The sequence below is a fragment of the Drosophila takahashii genome, chromosome 2R, assembly GCF_030179915.1.
Source record: "Drosophila takahashii strain IR98-3 E-12201 chromosome 2R, DtakHiC1v2, whole genome shotgun sequence".
NCBI classification, from domain to species: Eukaryota; Metazoa; Arthropoda; class Insecta; order Diptera; family Drosophilidae; genus Drosophila; species Drosophila takahashii.
In genome coordinates, this window is record NC_091679.1 from 5970908 (window position 1) to 5993251 (window position 22344).

The window sequence follows — 22344 nt, forward strand, 5'->3', positions numbered from 1 at the left end:
TTTTAACAGCGCCCAAAGGAATACACGAGGTTAATGTTCAATGATTCACTTTATTATAACTATTTGGTGCGCTTTAAAACGTCGTCTCCAAATATCAGCAGCAAACTGTCGCTCGCTTTGCATGGCTGTACGTCGCGGCCTCGCATACACAAAAGCTCCGCAAGTAACGGTTCTGTTACGCAGCTGATTTGGAGATGGAATACCCTTTAATCGGGCTTATTGGTTTTAGGCAAGATTTCGGCGGCAACATTCTCCCCCCCGTAAACTGCTCTCTTTGGGGGCGTGTTTACCCTCATTAGTGCCGACGTCCAGCACAGCGATCTTGGCTACGGGCCTTCGAAGCGTTCCCTTGGTAGCCCTTACGGATACCTGCCTAACCTGGCCGTCCTTCGCCAAAGTTGTTTCTTCAACGATGCCTTTGGGCCAGCTGTTTCGTGGGTGGTCGCTTCAAAAACCATTTTCCTCTTCGAGCTAGATCTGGGACGTATTCGCGGACCCAGCGTCTCCAGAAATGGTCAGCAAATAGTTGGGTAGACTGCCGCATATGCCGCACGTTGTTTGTCGATTCAAAGACTGGCTTGTGGCCACTCGCTGATCCCAGTAGGAGGTGATTCGGCGTTAATGCATCGTCGTCCTTTGAATCGAGTGACACGAACGTAAGTGGACGGGCGTTGATGATGAATTCCACTTCGCACAGGGCGCTTCGAAGTCTTTCATCCGTGAATTTCATCGTGGGAAGATAGCGTGCAGCACCTTTTTAATTGGGCGGACGAGCCGCTCCCAAGCTCCCCCCATATGAGGGGCTGCTGGTGGGTTGAATTTCCATTGGATTTGATCAAACGCTACTCCCACTTCTTAGTAGTCGATTCTCAGGCTTTCTTCGCAGATGATTTTTTCGGCGGCCTTGAAGTTAGTCCCGTTGTCCGAGTAGATTTCCCGGGGTGATCCTCTTCGGTTAATAAAGTTGCGAATAACCATAACACACGAGGCCGTATCAAGGGAATTCGCCAGCTCCAAATGGACTGCCCGAATGGTAAGGCAGGTGAAAATGACTACCCAACGCTTCTCCCTGCGGCGTCCGACACTGACCAACATCGGACCGAAATAGTCAATACCCACGTATGTGAACGGGCGTTGGAATGATGCCAGTCGAGCGGCTGGCAAGGCAGCCATTTGTGGAACATCTGGTCTGGCGGTCTCTAACCTGCACCGTTGACAGGACTTGCGCACGTTCTTGTAGAGGACTCGCAATCGTGGAATATAGAAGGTGCCTCGGATTCGGTTTATACACGCCTCGTGGGATGTGTGGTGCATTTCATTGTGATGCCAAACCACTATAAGGCGTGTTATAGGGTGCGCGTAGGGCAGTACGATTTGTTGTTGGCTGTTTAAGTTTTCCGCTCGTCCGCAAATCCGAAGAAGCTTGTGGTGATCTAGAAAAATGTTCAAACTTATTAGTTTGGATTTGCGGTGAATACATTTACCTCGATCCAAGCATTGGATCTCTGGCGCAAACTCGGAAGCCTGTGCGTAGCGCCATAGGATGATTTGTGCCTGTTGCACTAACTGGCAAGATACGCTTCTCGGCAGTGGTTCCTTGCGCACCTTTGCTCGTAGTCGCTCCATGTAAAGTAAGAAGACGGCTAGAGCACGATACAATCTACGCCAGTCTGAGAAGTACTCTTCGTTTAGGAGGGGTCGATGCGTTTCAGTGTGAATGGCGAGCAGTCCTTGGCGTATTTCCTCTCGCGTTGTGCCGAGTTGGCAGGGGCTTGGCCACTGAGATGGCTGAAGCACTGGTGGTTTTCGTTGCGAGATCCGCGGGGTTAACGTGGGTAGGTACCCACCGCCATTGGTTCACGTTGGTATGTTCCAAAACTTCACCAACTCTATGCATAACATACTGCTGAAATTTCCGTGGGTCCATACGCAGCCAGCTTAGGACGGTTTTGGAGTCGAACCAGTACCAGCAAGATTTTATTTGAAGTCGTGATGCTGAGGATCTGCTTGCTGAGTCTTGCTCCGATAACCGCGGCTTGAAGCTCCATCCTGGGAATCGATACTGGGCTAAGAGGGGCTACTTTTGCCTTCGATGCCGCAAAACTTAGGTAAGTTGACTCGCCGTGGCATATGCGTAGATAGCAGACCGCTGCGTAAGCCATTTCGCTGGCGTCGACAAATGTATGCAGCTGCACATCGCTCACGTGGTCATCTGAATGGAAGTAGCATCTTGGAATTTGTATCGCTGCAATAATCGGCAACGAGCGTTTCCATTGTGCCCATTTGGGTACTAGCTCGAATGGTAGGCGTTCATCCCAGTTGATCGAGCTTCGGCATACTTCTTGAAGCAAGATTTTTAGCGCGATTGTGTAGCACGAAATAAATCCCAATGGGTCGTAGATTGACATTAGTACCTGTAGTAACTCGCGCTTGGTTGGTGGCACGTCTTCTCCCAGTACATTGCGTTTCAGCCTAGCAAATTTCAAGTTGAAAACGAACTTGTCAGGCTTGGGCATCCAGTATAGACCGAGCACCTTTTCTGTGGCTGCAATTTCCACCTGCAGCGGAGAGTTTGTAGTGGCGTCCAGCTTGCGGAGAACTTCTTCCGAGTTTGATGACCAGTTGCGAATGTTAAAGCCGCCCGCCGAGTGGATATGTTTCACTTGGGTGGAGATTGTGGTGACGGCTTCAACGCTGACGTCGCTGTATAGGAAATCGTCCACGTAGTGATAATTCTTAATGGCATTCGCGGCCGTTGGGTAGATGTTCTGGAAGTGCTCTGCATTGGCGTCGCGGACATAGTGCGCGATAAATGGGGCGCAATTAATTCCGAATGTAAGGGCGCTCATAGAGTATACTGAGGGTTGTCCAGCTTTCTCGCCGTTGTCCCACCACAGGAACCTTTGTGCGTGTGCATCCGTGGGTCGGACTCTTATCTGATGGAACATCTCTGCTATATCGCCGCAGATTGCGACCTGGCCTACCCTGAACGAAACAAGTAGGTCGAAAAGTGGTTGCAGCAGGTCAGGTCCTCGGAGCAGATAGTCGTTAAGGCATTTCCCGTTGGATTGGGCGGCGGCATCCCAAACTAGGCGAACTCTTCCCGGTTTGTTAGGGTTGATAGTTATGAAGGTGGGCAGATACCACGCCCGCTCGTTTTGATCGGCGATCTCTTTGGAAGTTAACTTGCGTGCGTAACCCTTATTGATAAGATTGTCCACTTCTTTTTGAGTTTGCTCTCTCAGCTCGCTTTGCTTGAGGAACTTGCGTTGCAGGCACTTAAGCCTGTTGAGTGCGTTCGGGTAACTCTCGGGTAGTGGTATGTCGGCATCCTTCCAGGGCAGACCGACTTCATATCTTCCATCGTTGAAAACGGCAGTTGATTGTAGGTGGCTCAAGGCTTGTCTATCCTCTGCTGACAGCAGTTTGTGTTGCGTTGCTGTTTCCATGCCAAATGTTTGCTTTATGGCTTCGTGTAAATTAGCGTCTAGTCGGCTGCAGCTACAAACGTGCACATTGACCCGCTCTGTTGCTGGTCTGCTTGTGTTGCAGCTTTGTAGTGTCCATCCTAGCCTTGTTTTCGACGCTATGGGCTGATTCCATGCTCCTTCCCGTATCTTGAGGGGCACAGCTAGATGCCAGTTGTTGGCACCGATGAGGACGGTGGGGCGAGCATTTTGATATGATTCGATTGGAAGTCCTTTTAGATATCGGAACCTTTGGGCGAGCTCGCTCATATCGACTGATTGCGCGGGCAGGTTAAGGCTCTCTACGCTGTGTACATCCCTCAGCTTGAACTTAGATCCGGTGCGAGCGTTGGATATGTTGAGTGAGGCTCGTTCGGATGCGTGGTCGGTGTGCGTAGTATTATTCGTCCACCTTAGGCAATGGGATTGCCTGACGCCCCTCACGTTCAGTTGCTCGAAGACCTTTCTGTCGATAAGGGTGACGGAGGAGCCCTCATCTAAAAATGCAAAGGTATGTAGTGATTGTTGATTGTAATGAATATTAATTGGAACAATACGGAAATTTGTGTTTTCCATATGCCGATGAGTATGGAGCAGTCCGTTATGGTGGTGAGGGACTTCGTCGCTGATGTCGGACGTTACAGCTGCCCGCAACGCGTCTGGTTGTAGCCCTCTATGAATCAAAGGATGGTGGCTTTGACTGCAGCCGTTGATGCCGCACACTTTTCTCAGGAAGCACTGTCGACGATGCCGGTTTAGGCAATTATGGCATAGTTTATTGACGCGTACGACGCGTAGCCTTTCCTCCAGGGCCATAGACTCGAACTCCGGGCAGTTATGAAGTTTGTGGTCCGCGCTTTGGCAAGCTATGCACTTCGTGATCCGTTTCCTCCGTATGGTAGTACAGAGTGGCGTTCCTCGTGTTGTAGAACGGCGTCGTAACCTTGCTGGCTGCCTCGGCAATTTCGTATAGCCATTCACTAAAGATCCGTACTGATGATGAGTCTCCATTCCTGGCATTCATTGCCCACTGCAGCTTGAGTTGGGAGGGTAGCTTGCCCACGAGCTCTTGCACGAGCATCGGGTTGCTCATGTGGTCCTTAAGTTCGCACGCTTCCATCGTTGAGTAAACGTTACGTACGCCTAGAGCGTATTCAATAAGCGGCTCTAGCTTGTCCCTGGGAGGCGGGAGTTGTTTGACCTTGTTAAGCACCGAGGGGAGAATAAGTTTGGGTCGCCCAAAGCACATTTGCAGAGTTTTTATGATTTCTGGCACCATTGCCGGTAGCATTAACTTGCTCTGGACTACATTTCTGGCTTGGCCCTTGAGGCTTGCTTGTAGGCGCATAAGATTTTCCGCTTGAGTGTAGCCTGCGATCTCGGTACTGGTTTGGTAGCTACTGAAGAACAGTGGCCAGCTTTCGGGGTTGCCGTCGAAGGTGGGCAACTCTCTAGGGATCGCTTGGCGGGCGGCGATTTGTGCGGCGTTTGGTGCGTTCTGCGCGGGCGGGTTTTTGTAAGCTTCAGGGAGTGTAGCACACTTGCCTGCACCCTGCCAGTCCCACATGGTCGGTGTGTTTGTCGCCTCGTGCTTCTGCGCGATTGAGGTTAGGTTTATAGACGGTTCTCGATTCGCACTGTGGTGTTAAAGCCGGGTCATTATTTGTAGGCCATTTCTTACATGTCGTGGGAGTCCACTTGCCAGCCACCGTAGTGGTGTTCGTTGTCAGGGTGGAAACCATTCCCTGGGCTGTGCTCACTGTTGAGGTTATGTAACCCAGGTCAACGAGTGAGTTTTCTGCCGCCGGTGACGAGGACGCTTGGGGTTTACTCGCTTGCAGTGGGTTCTCATGATCGAAGAGGAGGTCTGTTGTAGCTCTGGCAGCTGTTGTATCTTGCAGCTTGTTACTGCACTCGCAGCTCCAGCTAACGCCGGTGCCAGCGTTGTTGGCGCCGACGCACGCGAAATGATACCATGAGCTGCAGCGGCAGCATTGTACCATTCGGTCATCATCCTCCAGTTTACATTTTCTGCAGTGAAACGTTCCGCTCGGCGTTTCGATATCTGGCATACACAAAAGCTCCGCAAGTAACGGTTCTGTTACGCAGCTGATTTGGAGATGGAATACCCTTTAATCGGGCTTATTGGTTTTAGGCAAGATTTCGGCGGCAACATTATCATTATTACCATCTTCTTCATTTAGTGGCGTAAATGATTGTTTGGAGGGTGACGACAAATCATCGTACTCATCATAAATTGAAATTGGAAATTAGCTGGTGGGGGTGTTGATGATGATGTTTCTTCTGTTGATGATGATGATGCTTCTGTTGATGATGATGTTGCTTCTGTTGTTGTTGTTTCTGTTGTTGTTGTTTCTGAAATTAAATATCATAACAAAAGTTAACAAAAATCGAAAAAGGAAAAAAAGTATTTTGTGATTGTTATTGATATTGGTATTTACCTTGTGGTGCTTCGTCGTCTTCATCTTTTTTTAGTTTCCTCTCTTCTGTAATATAGCTTGCCATTGTTGTTGCTTCTGAAATTAAATTACATATAGAAAAGTAACAAAACAAAATTGTTTTGATGTTCTTACCTTGTGAGGTTTTTAGTTTACTCTCTAACTCATCAATGTTATTTATATTCGCTAGTGAACTGTTCTTAAATAGATACAATTTCAGCTGAATATTCAAAACATCATTGTTAGGCAGTAAAATTTGAATAATTGTGGTTTCCATTGTCTCGTTGTATGTCGTTAGATGTGTAGTGGGTATTACACCCATTTCCACTACTCCTATTACAGAAACTATTATCAAAAATAGTTTTATTATTTTATTATTTTTCATTTTCACACACACACACACAATTATTAATAAAGTTTGAGTTTTTCACTTTCACTTTTATATGAGCAATTTGAGCTCCAATTTTCACCGTCTTGTCTTGCTTGCGATCGCTACTGAAAAAATCATAAGCGCCCCAGTGGTATTTATTTAGAATTTTCAGTATATAACTCTTATGTAAACGAATAAAGGGATGGGGCAATCATTCATAAATATGCTGGCGAATCAGTCCAACAAAACAGAAACAATATATACAAACCTTGAGTAAACATTCTTATACCCCTCCACACGCCCTCCACAGAAAGCAGAACATTCTTATCGCCCTCCACACGCCCTCCACAGAAAGCAGAACATTCTATCAGACTTTGCGTGTGCGTATGTGGAAACTATTTTTGACTTTGTATACGTAGGGTGCGGCCTTTCGATGCGGGCGATTGTGTCTGGAAACTATTTTTTGATGATGTGTACGTACATGAGCATGCGAGTCTGAACATAATTATAGAAACCACTTGTATTGGATGACCTTCGAAGACTTTGGAGACTAATTTTGAACTTGTATACGTAGGGTGGTGGGGGATTTTGGCTGAAGACTATTTTTGAACTTGTACATAAGCTGTTACATGAGCATGCCGGTCTGAACATATTTATTTTTCTGTTGCTGAGTTGATTAGTATATGGAGTATATATTCTTTTATTTTCATTGCGAATAAGAGTTGCTCTATAAAATATTATCTTTAGATTCCCAGCTATCATATTTTTTTAAAAACCCCAACCAACGTACACGGACTTTATTTCCGTCTCTCTTTATTATTTTTTCCACTAAATATTTGTCTGGGAAACGAGTTTTTTTCAGTTCTTCTTTGTAAAATCCACCTTGTATTGGAGTACCTTCAAAGTCTTCCAACAAGTATGTGGTAGGGTATGTGTTTTTCACACTTATTATTTTAAAAATTTCCGTTGTCCAATTCGGTGTATACCCCTTTTCAAACACATGTTTTGTAACGAACTGTTTTGACTGTTTGATCGCTACGTAAACGCCGCGACTAGCTCAGAGATACTGTGTGTTCGTCCCACCAAATTTGTATTGCGTGACTGCCCGTGACCCAAGAAAATGCAGAGATATCCGATTGGGACAAATCGGAAAACTTTATTAGTTTTACTTTTCGCTGGAATTGGGTTCTGCGTCAGCTGGCTGTTGCGGCTTGCCTGGTCGGCGACGTGCCTTCCTCGGCTCAAGATTCTTCGTGCGTTTCCCGGCGGCGCTCCTCGACGGCGTCGCTGTTCTCGTGTCTCTTCGTGCTACTTGTGGACTCCTCCGGCGTCGTTCTCCAACGGCAGCTCTCCAGTTCCACCCGGCTTGTAGGACTCAAAAGTCTGCACAACCTTCCTTTCGGGTCCGACCAGAATGATCCTGGGATCACCCGTTTCGTCGTGTTCCCTGAGGTCGGTCTGGCTCTAGCCTGAGAAACAAATGTCCCGACAGGTCAAATCCTAGGATTCAGCCTTATCGTCAGTCCACCGTAACCCCGACGCCTGGCACAAACTCTTGATCCACGCTTACCCTGCCGGTAGCTCGTCCTTCTCTAGCTCGTCCTTCTCTCGACCCTGCTCCTGTCCAGCACTCGTCTCCACTCCAATCTCTGTGTCCTGCAGATCTCACCGTTGCAGTCTCAGCCTTGGCCTAGCGTCTTGACTCTGGTATCTTGATCTGGGCGTTGAGCACTCGGTTACTCGGTACTCTCACGGTCACGCACTCGATTGAATCGTCGCACTTGAATCTTGATATTTGGTTGTCTCACTTGTACTTTCGCTCGCGTATCTTGGTTGTCTGTCCTGAGCTGCGCCTGCGCCGTCCTTTATATAGGCTACGGCGCGGTCCCGTTATTTCCCTTTTTGCACACGGCTCGCTAGGGTCCAATGTCCAAGGGTGTCCTGTTAGTTCCCTTTGCACACGGCACGCATCGGGTCCAAGGTCCAAGATGTCCCGTTAGTTCACGGTGCATCCTCTTTGTGCCGGTCCGAAGTCCACGGATTCACCGTTCGACCTCATTGCCCTTTGGCGGCGTGGGTCCAAGGTCCAGCGCGGTACCGTTACTTCACGGTCTCTCCGCTTTAGCCGGGTCCAATGTCCAGTATTTACCGGTGGACCTGGATTCTGCCGCATTCTCGCTGCCTTCGCTGTTGCTAGGGGCTCTCCTGCCTCGAGATTTGTGGGGAGTTTTACGACTCCTCACATCTCCCCCTTTCTTCGGAAAATTATTGAAGAAGGTGCTTTCTCCTTCCGGCGCATTCCGTCGACTCCTCTCAGCTTCCTCGTTTTAGTCCTCGTCCTCTCCTTGCTCTTGGTTCCCTACTCCTTGCGTTGGCCATCAATCCGGACGCAGCGGTACAGTCTCAGCCTTTTCCTGTAGGCATATTGACGACCGCGTCTAACCCTCGCTGATGCCTTTCTCCTGCCGTTGGCCACCGGTCGGATCGCAGCGGTGCCAGTCTCAGCCGTGTCCTATAGGCATCTCGACCCCCGCGTATAGACCCTCCTGGCGCCGTCCTGCCCCTCGTTTCCTGTCGATTCTTCCTCCTTGGTCGCTGATCCTCGCCTCCTGACGGAGTTTTGAATTTCCGCGCCACTCCCACGTCGAAATTCACCACTTCTCTCTCCGCAGTCTGGCAACTCTGCTCCAACTCACGATTGCGTTTATCGATCGTGGTGAGCGGCGTTGCCACGTCCATGTCTCCAATTCCAGTTTTCGATATTTTAGCGTTGCCATTTTTCCATTCCAGTCGCAGTGTGACCCATAGAGTGGCCATTGTGAAAAATCTAGTATTTCCATATCGTGTTCCCTATCGATCGCACTATCGATCGACCGCCGCTATCGCAGCGCACCCATCCCGATTTTTCATTACCGCGTGGCTGCTTTGAAAAGGTAAGTGTTTTGGTGTTGTTTTCCTCCGTTTTCCAGCCATCTGACCATTTATCTCCTTGCAGCTCCATGGCGATGAATGCATGTATGCCCCTGGATGCTCCGGGGTGCGGATCCTGGCCCCCGCGCGCCCCGGAAGACGACTTGCGGCTGCAAGTGCCCCGGTGCCTGCGGCAGCCTCGCGACGTATTTGCCGGCCCGCGCGCCTGGCTTTCGCGCCCCTCGGTCCGCTCCTGGCATGGCTGCCGTAGAGGTCGTTAACCTCTTTTTGTTGCTGTGTTGCAGTCGGTGCTACTGCTTGTGTTGTTGTTGCTGTGGTTGTTGTTGGCGCTGGCTGCGCCTGCGCGTGTGTTGCCGCGCGTACCCTCCCCTGTCCCAGAACATATTTTTCTATTGTTCTAGCCCCGATCTGGGGCACCTTTATTGGGCGCGGTAAACAGCGGCCTCGCCGGCCACGGATACCTTTATCTCGCCTCAACCGCGACCTCCGGTGGCCATTCTTCCTCCGCGATCGGCGTCCACGGCTCGCCTCTCGCGCTATGCTGCCGCTGCAGCTCCGGCCTCTCCGGCGGGGCACGAGCCTCGGGGCACGAGGCCTGCCGCGCGATCTTCGGCGTCGCTGCCCGTGGACTGGGCCACTCCCACGCCGTCTTCTCCAACGGCGTCTCTCCTCTTATCCTCTTCCTGCACTCCTGTGCCGGCCATCGCCACGTCACGACCGCCTCATGCCACGTCCCGCCGTCTGCCTCGACCACCCGTCGCTCCTCCGCGATCCGCACTGCCTCCTGCTGCTCCTGTAGCGGTAGTGAGGGCGGTGTCGCCGGTGGTGGTGGCGGTGGCGGCGGTGTTGTTGGCGGTGTTGTTGGCAGCGGTGGTGGTGTCGTCGGTGGTGGTGGCGGTGGCGGCGGTGTTGTTGCCGGTGGTGCCGGCGGTGGTCGAGGTGGCGGCGGTGTTGTTGGCGGAGTTGCCGGCTCCTCGGGCGCTGGCGGCGGTGGTGGTTGCGGCTCCCACAGGCGGGCCTCCTCCTCCTCGGCCGTCTTGAGCAGCCTCTGGAACGCGATCTCGGCGGCCTCCTGTCGCCTCATCTGCCCACATATCCGGGCGTGCGTGATCCGGCGCGCCAGGAACATTTGCCGCCAGTCCCTTCCGCGATTCGTCGGCGGCGCCATCCCGAGCGGGATATAGCTCTTTCCCTGCTGTGCCATGTGGAGGCGGTGGGACTTGAGCTCCACCCGCTCCTCTCGTCGCAGGTGATCCTCCTCGTCCGAGGACACCTCCGGGGTGACCGAGTCCAGGCCTCCCCAGGTCTCGTCGTCGTCATCCGACGAGAGCGACATCACGGATCCAGCGTCGTCCGGCATCCGTGCCTCCTCGTCCGCGTCGTCCTCCAATTCCACGTCCGGAATTTCGGAGAGCGTCCGGAGAGCGCGACGCCAGGCGTGACGCGCACAGCTGGAGGTAGGATTCGGGATCCTGCCTCCATATCGCTGCGGGCTGTTCCCCGGCGCCGGCCTCACGTGCCTCGGACTCGCTGCTCCTCGTTACGTTGGACATGTTGCTGCTGCTGCTTTAGATTTTCGAATAGGCAGATCCGCTCTACTCTACTCTCCGCGTAACCTATGTTCTTCCGCCGCGCTCCTGTTCCGTTATTTCGCAGGGCTTGTACCGGTAACGGGACTTGACCTCCGCGTACGCCTCCTACGGAATTTGCATCGGTGTGCGTCAGCCGGTAACGGTAGTTGCGGTTTTGACCCTCCTCTGACCCGCTCTCGCGCTCCTGTGTGTGTGTGATCGTGTAACCGTGTGTGTTCCATGTGTTGTGCCCGTTTCGATACACCGTATCGTCCTCTCTCCTTTTCCCGCTAACGAAAAGCACAGTGCTCCCTCGATGTCGTGGTCGTCCCACTTTGTTCACTCCCGGGCTTAAGATCGCTAATGTGTGCTGTTTTTTCCTTGCCGCTTTCCTCGTGCCGTAACTTGCAGATCACCGGCGAGGTGAACTTTGTGATTTTAAACGGCCCATCGAATTTTGGGGCCAATTTCGCCGCGAAGCCCTCTACTGCCTTGGACAGGTGGTGCTCCTTGACCCAGACCTTGTCCCCAACCTTCGGCTTCCATGGTCGCCTTCGGAGATTGTAGTGACGCGCCTGATCCTGCGCCGCCCTTTCCATGTTTCTCCTGACCAACTCGAAGATCTCCTTTAATTTTTGTGCGTTTTCCGTGGGCGTTTGTGTTTCCTTTCCTGTTCCGGTTGTCTGCTCGTCATACAGCGCGTTTGGGAGTCTCGGCTCTCTACCCTGCGTGATAAACGCTGGTGAATAGCCCGTTGTTTCCGCCACACTTGTGTTCACGGCCAACTGTAATTCTGGCCATTTTTCATCCCACGTCCTCTGATCGGCTCCGGTGAATTGCGCAATCATTGTTTTCACGGTCCTGTTGGTTCTCTCCGTCGGGTTTTCTTGTGGCGTGTACGGTGCTGTAAACTGGTGTCGGACACCCAGTTCCTCCATGAATTTTTTGAACGCTCTGCTTGTGAACTGCACGCCGTTATCGGTTATCATTATTTTAGGCACTCCGTATCGTGAAATTATCCGTTCTCTGATGGCCTTTTGAAGGGTTTCCGTGGTTGCCCTTCGCATGGGCACGATTTCGGTCCACTTTGAGAATCGATCCACCAAGACTAGTAGCATCGAATTCCCGTGTTTTGACCGTGGCAGGGGGCCGACGAAATCGGCGCATACCGTCGCCCATGGCTCCTCCGGAATTTGTGTTAGCATTTTTCCGGCTGCCTGGAGTTGGTTAGGTTTGTATTTCATGCAGCTTTCGCAGTTCCGCACATATTTCCGTACGTCTCGATGCATGCCCGGCCAGTGGTATCTTGCTGCCACTCTTGCAATCGTTTTCCGACTGCCCAGGTGTCCGGCCGTTGGCATGTCGTGATTTTCAGATATTACCCTTTTTCTCGACTCGGTGGGTACGCACAGCTTCCAGGCGACTACGTCCTCGTTGCCAGCCCTGTGTGGAATATGTCTGTACAGCCGGTCGGCTTCCATCAGATAATCGGGGTATTTTTGTGGATTCTGCGTAACCTTTCCTTGCATTTCCTTTATCCAGGGGCATTGTGCTCGTTCTTGCAGATCGGTTTCCTTATTTTCCAGTCCTCGGCACGTTTCTGGTAGCGGCTGCCGTGACAGGGCGTCCGCTACTATGTTAAGCTAGCCCTTCCTGTATGCGATTTCAAAATCGTACTGTTGTAGCTCCAGCGCCCATCACCACTTCAGGGCCATGTGATCGGTTATCACTTTGAAGTGGTAGCCCTCCAGGTAAGGTTTTAATTTCCTGATGGCCCACACGATCGCTAAACATTCTTTTTCTGTTGCAGAGTAATTCCTTTCCGCCCCGTTCAAGGATCGGCTGGAGTAGGAAATCACCCGCTCACCCTGGTCTGAATTTCAATTTCAATTTCAATTTTATTTGTTTATATCCTAACGCTACAAGTAAAAACTTATATTTATTGCGCTAGTCACATCGGATTGAGTAACAAGAATAATTTAATTTAAAAGTAAAACTTAAAATCTAACAAAGTAGGGTTAATAATTTGATTATAAGTTTGCAACTAATTTTGATCTAGCATTAATTTTTTAATTTTCGATTTAAATTGAGACGCGCTTCTAATTGTTTTGATAGCATGTGGGAGATAGTTCCATAGGCGAATTGCATTTATAAAAAATTGTCTCTTCGAGCATAAGGTTTTATATCGAGGGATAATAAAATTTTGTGTTCTTTGCGATTGAGCTGGAAGAAGTTTCTGAAACAAGTAAGACGGTTCACGGGTGCACACAATCTTATGAATAAAAATTAATGTTTTAAGGTCAATCCACTGACTAAGGCTAAGGTCAAGAACATTATTGACTAGGTGGGAAGTGTGGTCAGTGCGACGAAGATTAAACACGTAACGGACGATCGAATTACAAGCAACAGTTAATTTTTGAGTATCTTGAGTGTCGCAGTGCCCGAAAATCTCGACACCGTAAAACAAGGTGGGAACCAAGATTGTTTTGGCCACTAGCATTCGAAGTTGGGTTGGCAAGAACGACTGAGAAGTAGAAAGCTGTCTCAGAAGTCCCTATGTTCGCCCAGTTGCTCTGGAGATATGTTTGCTCCATGTTAACGTGTTGTTAAAGGTAATACCCAGGTTTCCTGCCGATTCTTCGTATTTGATAGGGCTATTTCCAATTATTAAATTCGGGAGTTGCGATGTATCGAAGGGTTTTTTGTAGATAATTACGCATTTGCTTTTTTTTGGGTTTAGACATAGTCCGTTTTCCGTGGCCCAGGTATTAATTTTGAAAAGCAGGGTATTACACATACTAATACAATCATTGACTTGACATAGAGGCTTACTAACATAAAACTGCACATCATCAGCGTATAGATGGACATCACAAGGGGACAGAACATTGGGTAAATCATTAACATAGATGGAAAACAATAAAGGCCCTAGCACAGATCCTTGGGGAACGCCTCTAGACACCGAAACAAAGCTAGAACAACAACTCCCAGATACGACTGCTTGTTGTCTACCTGTTAGATAGGACCCCATGAGCATGACTGCAGAGTCGGAAAAATTGAAAAGGTTTTTTAGTTTTGTGCATAGAATACTATGGTTGACGGTATCGAAAGCCTTGCTGTGATCAAGTAGAGTCAAAAACGTTATCCAGTTTTTATCTAGCCTCGATCGAATGTCCTCAACTACATCTGTAATGGCACTAACACAGCTCCTATTTTTCCTAAATCCAGATTGATTTTCACTAAGCATGGAATGGTCATCCATAAAGGGTTGTATCTGTGCCGCCAATATGTTTTCAAAAATTTTTGACAAGTAAGGAAGTAGGGATATGGGTCTGAATTCCGTTTGACTTTTCGGGATAGGTACAATTTTCGCGAACTTCCATGCAGAGGGAAAAGTGGATGTGGTAATTGCTGTGTTCATAATGTGTGTTATATGGCTAAGGAGTAATGGTAATAATAATTTAATAAATTTTGGGCTAATGCCATCCAGGCCTTCAGCGTTTGACTTCACCTTAAGTAAACATTCAAGAACATCACATTGGCTAACGCACATAAAACTAAATCTATTATCACAGTCTGGTAAGGCATTCAGGTACTTGTTACATGTAGCTTCAGGTACATCGAATTGCACAAACTTCCTGTTCAAATCGTTGACGTTCACTTGGTGTTGGGCCAGCTGCTTGGTGTTACCAATTCCAATATTTTTAAGTTCACGCCAAGTTTTTTTAGTAGATAAGTTTTGAAATTTGGACCCATAAAATTCGCACTTTGCAGATCTGATGATCTGCCGGACATTATCACGCGCCCGAGTGTATTGCATTCTAAAAAAATTCTGTCTTATATCGTTTCCACTTATTGTAGAAAGCATCACGGATCGCTATATTTTTTTTTAATATTATGGGTAAACCAAGGATTTTGCTTTGGATGGATAGTTTTTTCCCTTATTAACACACATTTGTTATAAAGGTACTCAATGTTGCTGTTAAAAATGTTCAATTGATGCTCGATATTGGGAGACATATATATCAAATAAAAACACCTCTTAACGAGGTAAAAAACTAGTGACGACCGCACCTTCAACATACAAAAGTTCTGATATCAACATTTGTGACGAAAAATTATTACACTCGTCATTAAATAGACTTTCTAATCTTTTCTCATTCGGCCCGCCGTAGCAAACTATTCCAGCCTTTTTCCCTTTACGGGCATTTTCTATTGCAGCGTGACGAATGAGAAAAGATTAGAAAGTCTATTTAATGACGAGTGTAATAATTTTTCGTCACAAATGTTGATATCAGAACTTTTGTATGTTGAAGGTGCGGTCGTCACTAGTTTTTTACCTCGTTAAGAGGTGTTTTTATTTGATATCAGAAGTTTTTGTTTGTTTACATTTGCTCTCATAGGAGCTAATATATACATTTAAATTTAAATTGGTCAATCATAATTTTTAAACTATTGTATTTTAACAAATTAAGTTAAAAAGGCGTTGAAGTATTTCAAAATACCTTTTAAACGAGGTATAGCACATGTCTGTACCTTTAGTAGTGTAGAACTTACAAACTAACGAAATTTAGCTATTTTTAGCTTTTTCCCGCTAAAGTAGCGGCTTTTTCCAAAAGTCGTAGAACAAAAGATTCCTATATGGAACTCTTAAGTGCAAATTTACTGATTCCATGACCCTAAAATACAGTTCGGATACCCTCCCACAAAATTCTGAGCTGGCAAAAGTGGCTATTTTCGTTTCTGAATAACTTTTAAACGCGATTTTTTACATAAACATGATATATACCAAAATTTAAGGAATCTCAAGGGCTATACAGTTTAAAGTTGTAAGGAAAATCGTTAGAGCCGTTTTTGAGAAAATTAAAAAAAAGCTAAAAAAAAAGTTTAAACAAATTTTCTTTTGTTCATATCTTTTTAACTATTACATTTACACAAATTGCATATAGAAGGCGTTTATAGCATTTAAAAATACCTTTCAAACGAGATGCAGCTTTAGTAGTATAGATGCAGATGTAGCTTTAGTAGTATAGAAGTTACGGCTTTCCGAATTTTAGCTATTTATAGCTGTTTTCCCGCAAAACTAGCTAGTTTTTCCAAAAGTGGTAGAACAAAAGTTTTTTACATCGATGTGATGAACGTCATATCAAATTTTCAGAACTTAAAAAACATATTTTGGACAAGTGGACAAGTGGACAAACTGACAAACAGAATTAAATTTTCATTTTGGGAAGAAGAAGAAAATCTTATTTTGGCTATAACTTTTGAACGGAGAGTCGGATTTTGACAAATGACCCCTCATTCGACGGGTATTTTCAAAAGAAATACAACTAAAACATTGCGAGGGGGCATTTATCCCCACCGGCCCCAACAGCTCCAAATTTCGAAATTTTCACTTTTTCACTTTCAAGACAATTGATTTTCTTAAAGTCTTGGTATGCAATCCTGTTAGTTTTCGCAATACCTTTCGATAGGTGTATTATTCATTATGATCGGACCATCACAGTAGATTTTCATTTCTTCGTGTATATATAGTAGTCGCCTTCGCACACTCTCCTGGTGCGCTTCGTCACTACATGGACTGCCGTCCATAGTGATGGACGTCCAATCACAATTATTATACTCTACTTCAAGTTCAGTATAGTTAATATTTTTATAGTCCCTAAATTCGAAAGTGTCAGAATTATAAGCTAAAGTCAAATCATACGTCAGAAAGATGAGGTCATGCTTAGAGAAAACTGGTACAGAGACTTGGTCATACAATAAAATCTTACTAGGGACATTAACAAAAAAAAGGTCAAGAAGAGTATCACAGGTGTTGGTAAAATGTGTAGGAGTGTATAAATTAACTGAAGTCAAGCCTATAGATTCGAAACTATCAAGCAGATGTTTTTCCCTTAAGATATTGCTATTAAAGTCGCCAGTAATAATAACATCTGTATATTCAACAGATATTTCACGCAGAACATTTATTAAGGGGGCATGGTCAATAGTACGATTCGGCCGGTAAATGCATCCTATTAGTGCTTTCGAAGAAAGATCTTTACCTGAAAGTTCTAAGAATAAATATTCAATTTCGCTATCGATTGGATGCTTACATTTAACGGTAGAATTCAATTTTTTGTTCACATAAATAGCGACACCACCAGCATGACTAAAACGATCTGCACGATAAACAACATAGTCATCACACGCAATAGACAAATCACTAAAATCGGACAAGAACCAAGTTTCAGACACGCAAATAACATCAACATTAGACTGGACAAACAAGTACCTAAACTCATCAATTTTTTTCAAAAGACTCTGTGCATTAATATGAACGACCTTAATTCCCTTTTTGTGCTTAGCTAAGATTCTTATTAAACTCGCAGCTATGGAACTACCTACTTCAGTCTGGTCGAACATGTTGAGGACCTACTGAGAAGCGCGCTTTAGCAAAAAAGATAAATTTAGGAGATAACGAGATAGTTGCAAACTTTTGACAATTAACAATAATTATATTATATAATACTACAGATAAATATGTTAATAAATATAAATATAAAGGTACAATTTTAGGGGCGAAAGCTCTCACTGTTAAGAGCACCAGCCCTATCATGCGATCCAGATGAAGCAGCAGAAGTTGTACCCGATGTAGAAGAGAGGGGAAGAGCGGTTTGTGTTTGTGCGCTCAGATCACGAGAGAGCGCTGAAAGCTCATCCATACGCTCAATGCGGTATAACATATTGTCACCGCAGCGGACATGCACAAAGCCTCTGCGAGTAAAGACGGCTGTCAAAATTTTATGCTTTTTTAGTTTCATGGCCTCTTTAAAGATTATGTAGTGCTCTCTTAAAAGCTGCTCATTAATATAAAGAGCTGCTTGTGAGTCGAACCCAATCAGCTGTAAGCTAAGTTGTTGTTTAGCCGTGCGCCGGTAAGCTCCGATGCAGCGTAACAGCGTGATTTTTTCGTGGTAATTTTCCATTTTTATAATGACCACCGGGTCCACTGAAGATCTTTGTGTTTTTTCTGGCCCGGAAAATTTCGGTAAACTTCGGCGGCGGAGTGAGCTGCAGTGAAAAGCAGAGTTTGTGGTAAAGAGTCTTCAGATTTTCACCCTCTAAAAATGGTATTCCGTGCATGCGTAATTCGCAGGCCTGAGTTGCCATTTGCTGAGAAGACAGTTTGGCTTCTAACTCGCCAACTCTCTCCTTCAATGTGAACAGTTCGCAGACCTTATGATCCAGGTTGTTGATACGCTCGTTCACCTTATCCCTGTCAGATCGTATCTCGGCAACCTCAGCCTCCACGCTCGCGACTCGCTCTCCCACCAGCTTTAGATCAGCTGCGATTCCATCCAGACGAGTCAAAAGGCCACCAAGAATACGCTGCTCCGCGTCTTGCACCAGGCCAGTAAGTTTTTGTGTTTGCTCTTGAAGACGCAAGTTGAGCATCTCCAGCAGCTGAGATGACGGCGCATCGGACACACGCTCGTTGGCTATCCCGTTGCAGTTGTTGTTGTTGCTACGCAGACGCTTGGTAGATGGAGCAGCAGTCACAGACATGGTTACTGCGTACGTGTAAGGCAAGTGATTATGTAGAGGTACGGTGGTAGTTGAAGAAGGCGGTAAAACGATGTTCGATTCACACACACAAGTGTAGATGCCCGGTTTGATGCACAAAAACAACAAAACAAGTGCAGATCGAAGTTTGTGATTATTAATTGTTTTAAATCGATTGAAACTTTGCACGGTCAGTGGCGATCCACAATTCACAGTGTTCACAGTGAGGGCAGGAAAATGTTCCAATATTACACCGGAGATTAGATTTTTTGGCCTAAGATACTAGGTAAAAACTGGATTTTCTTCGGAGCTATCAAAAACACGTCCGATCAACAGTTCGGTTGTGTGAGAATAGCACCGAGGCCGTAATCGTTGGCGTCTGTTTGGAGTACAAACGTTTTGCTGAAATCGGGGCATGCCAGGATTGGATCAGCAACTAGCCTGGCCTTGACGGCTTCGAACGCTTGCTGGTGATCGTTCGTCCATTCCCATTTTGCTTTCTTCCGGAGGAGTGCGTTCAAGGGCTGTACTATGGTGGCAAAATCTGGTACGAATCGCCTATACCATGATGCCACCCCCAGGTACTGGCGCAGCTCCTTAACATTTGCCGGCGGCTTCAGCTGAGCTATAGCCGAGACCTTCTCCGGGTCCGTCCCAATGCCTTGGTCTGTGATTCGATGCCCTAAGTATTGCAACTCCTTCCTGAAGAATTTACACTGTGAGGAGTCGTAAAACTCCCCACAAATCTCGAGGCAGGAGAGCCCCTAGCAACAGCGAAGGCAGCGAGAATGCGGCAGAATCCGAGGGTATCCAGGTCCACCGGTAAATTCTGGACCTTGGACCCGGCTAAAGCGGAGAGACCGTGAAATAACGGTGCCGCGTTGGACCTTGGACCCACGCCGCCAGAGGGCAATGAGGTCGAACGGTGAATCCGTGGACTTCGGACCAGCACAAGGAGGATGCACCGTGAACTAACGGGACATCTTGGACCTTGGACCCAATGCGTGCCGTGTGCAAAGGGAACTAACGGGACATCTTGGACCTTGGACCCTAGCGAGCCGTGTGCAAAAAGGGAAATAACGGGACCGCGCCGTAGCCTATATAAAGGAGGGCGCAGGCGCAGCTCGGGACAGACAACCAAGATACGCGAGCGAAAGTACAAGTGAGACAACCCAATATCAAGATTCAAGTGCGAGGATTCAATCGAGTGCGTGACCGTGAGAGTACCGAGTAACCGAGTGCTCAACGCCCAGATCAAGATACCAGAGTCAAGACGCTAGGCCAAGGCTGAGACTGCAACGGTGAGATCTGCAGGACGCAGAGATTGAAGTGGAGACGAGTGCTGGACAGGAGCAGAGTCGAGAGAAGGACGAGCTAGAGAAGGACGAGCTACCGGCAGGGTAAGCGCGGATCAAGAGTTTGTGCCAGGCGTCGGGGTTACGGTGGACTGACGATAAGGCTGAATCCTAGGATTTGACCTGTCGGGCCATTTGTTGCTCAGGCTAGAGCCAGACCGACCTCAGGGAATACGACGACACAGGTGGTCCCAGGATCATTCTGGTCGGACCCGAAAGGAAGGTTGTGCAGACTTTTGAGTCCTACAAGCCGGGTGGAACTGGAGAGCCGCCGTTGGAGAACGACGCCGCAGGAGTCCACCAGTAGCACGAAGAGATACGAGAGCAGCGACGCCGTCGAGGAGCGCCGCAGAGAATCGTACGAAGGGAATCTTGAGCCGAGAAAGGCACGTCGCCGACCCGACAAGCCGCTACAGCCAGCTGACGAAGAAACCAATTCCAGCGAAAAGAAAACTAAATAAAGTTTTCCGATTTGTCCCAATCGGATATCTCTGCATTTTCTTGGGTCACGGGCAGTCACGCAATACAAATTTGGTGGGACGAACACACAATATCTCTGAGTTAGTCGCGGCGTTTACGTAGCGATCAAACAGTAGAAAACAGTTCGTTACATCTGGCGCCCAAGCGTGATTGTCCCGATCAAGAAAACAGATAGAAGATGGGCAAGTCGTGGCTGTATGCCCTCAAAAGGGATGACTTTCCCGCCATCGCAGCAGCCCTTGGAATCAGGCTAGAGGGTCTCGTGGATGACATGAGAAAAGCACTGTCGGAGTTCATAGACCGCACAACCAAAGAACCGGAGACAGTTGCCATCCTCGAAGCGTTGGAAAGGGAATACGGAAAGAAGACTCCCGAGATGAAAATCACAAGCGCAGAGGGATTGGTGAGCAGTTTGGACATCCAAAGCCTCAGGAACGCCGGCAACCAGGAGCGACGAAACTCCACTCAAAGGGAGAACAATCGGGAAAGGCAGGAGGACTCCGATCAAAGGAAGGACAGGGCCAAGACAGAAGTGACGGACTACGCCAAGGTGGCGAAGCAGGTACGAGAGTGGACCTTCAGGTACGACGGCCACGATAAACCCCTGGAGTTCCTAGAACAAGTAGAGTGGTCAGCGGTGACGTACGGGCTCAACGCCGATCTAATCCCCAGAGCGATGCCGGAACTCCTGCAGGGAAGAGCCCTCAAATGGTTTATCGCCAACAACAGATTCTGGGTGACTTGGGCAGACTTCTCCCAGAGCTTCAAGGAATTCTTCCTGCCCAGGGGCTTCATGGTGAAGCTAGCCGATCAGGTCAGGCAGAGGAAACAAGTCTTCAATGAGTCTTTTAAAGACTACATGGTAGACATGCAGACCTTGATGCGGCCCCTGGATATGTCCCGAGAAGAGGTCCTGCATAAGATAATAGAGAACAGCACACCGGCGCTGAGGATATTCATTCGCCCGTACGAGTGCAAGGACCTGGACGCTCTGATGGCACTGGCAGACGACTTCGAGGAGATGGACCAGCAAAGGAGGGAGTTCGAGGAGGCCAACACTCGATCGAATGTCCTCAACTACATCTGTAATGGCACTAACACAGCTCCTATTTTTCCTAAATCCAGATTGATTTTCACTAAGCATGGAATGGTCATCCATAAAGGGTTGTATCTGTGCCGCCAATATGTTTTCAAAAATTTTTGACAAGTAAGGAAGTAGGGATATGGGTCTGAATTCCGTTTGACTTTTCGGGATAGGTACAATTTTCGCGAACTTCCATGCAGAGGGAAAAGTGGATGTGGTAATTGCTGTGTTCATAATGTGTGTTATATGGCTAAGGAGTAATGGTAATAATAATTTAATAAATTTTGGGCTAATGCCATCCAGGCCTTCAGCGTTTGACTTCACCTTAAGTAAACATTCAAGAACATCACATTGGCTAACGCACATAAAACTAAATCTATTATCACAGTCTGGTAAGGCATTCAGGTACTTGTTACATGTAGCTTCAGGTACATCGAATTGCACAAACTTCCTGTTCAAATCGTTGACGTTCACTTGGTGTTGGGCCAGCTGCTTGGTGTTACCAATTCCAATATTTTTAAGTTCACGCCAAGTTTTTTTAGTAGATAAGTTTTGAAATTTGGACCCATAAAATTCGCACTTTGCAGATCTGATGATCTGCCGGACATTATCACGCGCCCGAGTGTATTGCATTCTAAAAAAATTCTGTCTTATATCGTTTCCACTTATTGTAGAAAGCATCACGGATCGCTATATTTTTTTTTAATATTATGGGTAAACCAAGGATTTTGCTTTGGATGGATAGTTTTTTCCCTTATTAACACACATTTGTTATAAAGGTACTCAATGTTGCTGTTAAAAATGTTCAATTGATGCTCGATATTGGGAGACATATATATCAAATAAAAACACCTCTTAACGAGGTAAAAAACTAGTGACGACCGCACCTTCAACATACAAAAGTTCTGATATCAACATTTGTGACGAAAAATTATTACACTCGTCATTAAATAGACTTTCTAATCTTTTCTCATTCGGCCCGCCGTAGCAAACTATTCCAGCCTTTTTCCCTTTACGGGCATTTTCTATTGCAGCGTGACGAATGAGAAAAGATTAGAAAGTCTATTTAATGACGAGTG

General features: G+C 47.2%; 1 protein-coding gene across 1 annotated transcript; it reads right to left on the reverse strand.

The window, feature by feature from the left end:
* Positions 1-855: 855 nt before the first annotated feature.
* Positions 856-4283, reverse strand: LOC138912077 (uncharacterized). The gene is made up of 4 exons (XM_070211934.1): positions 4025-4283; positions 1905-3964; positions 1485-1788; positions 856-1433 (listed from the first exon to the last, which is right to left on the reverse strand). Exons 1-4 carry the CDS (start codon positions 4281-4283, stop codon positions 856-858), a joined length of 3201 nt encoding a protein of 1066 aa, XP_070068035.1.
* Between the last annotated feature and the right edge of the window lie 18061 nt (positions 4284-22344).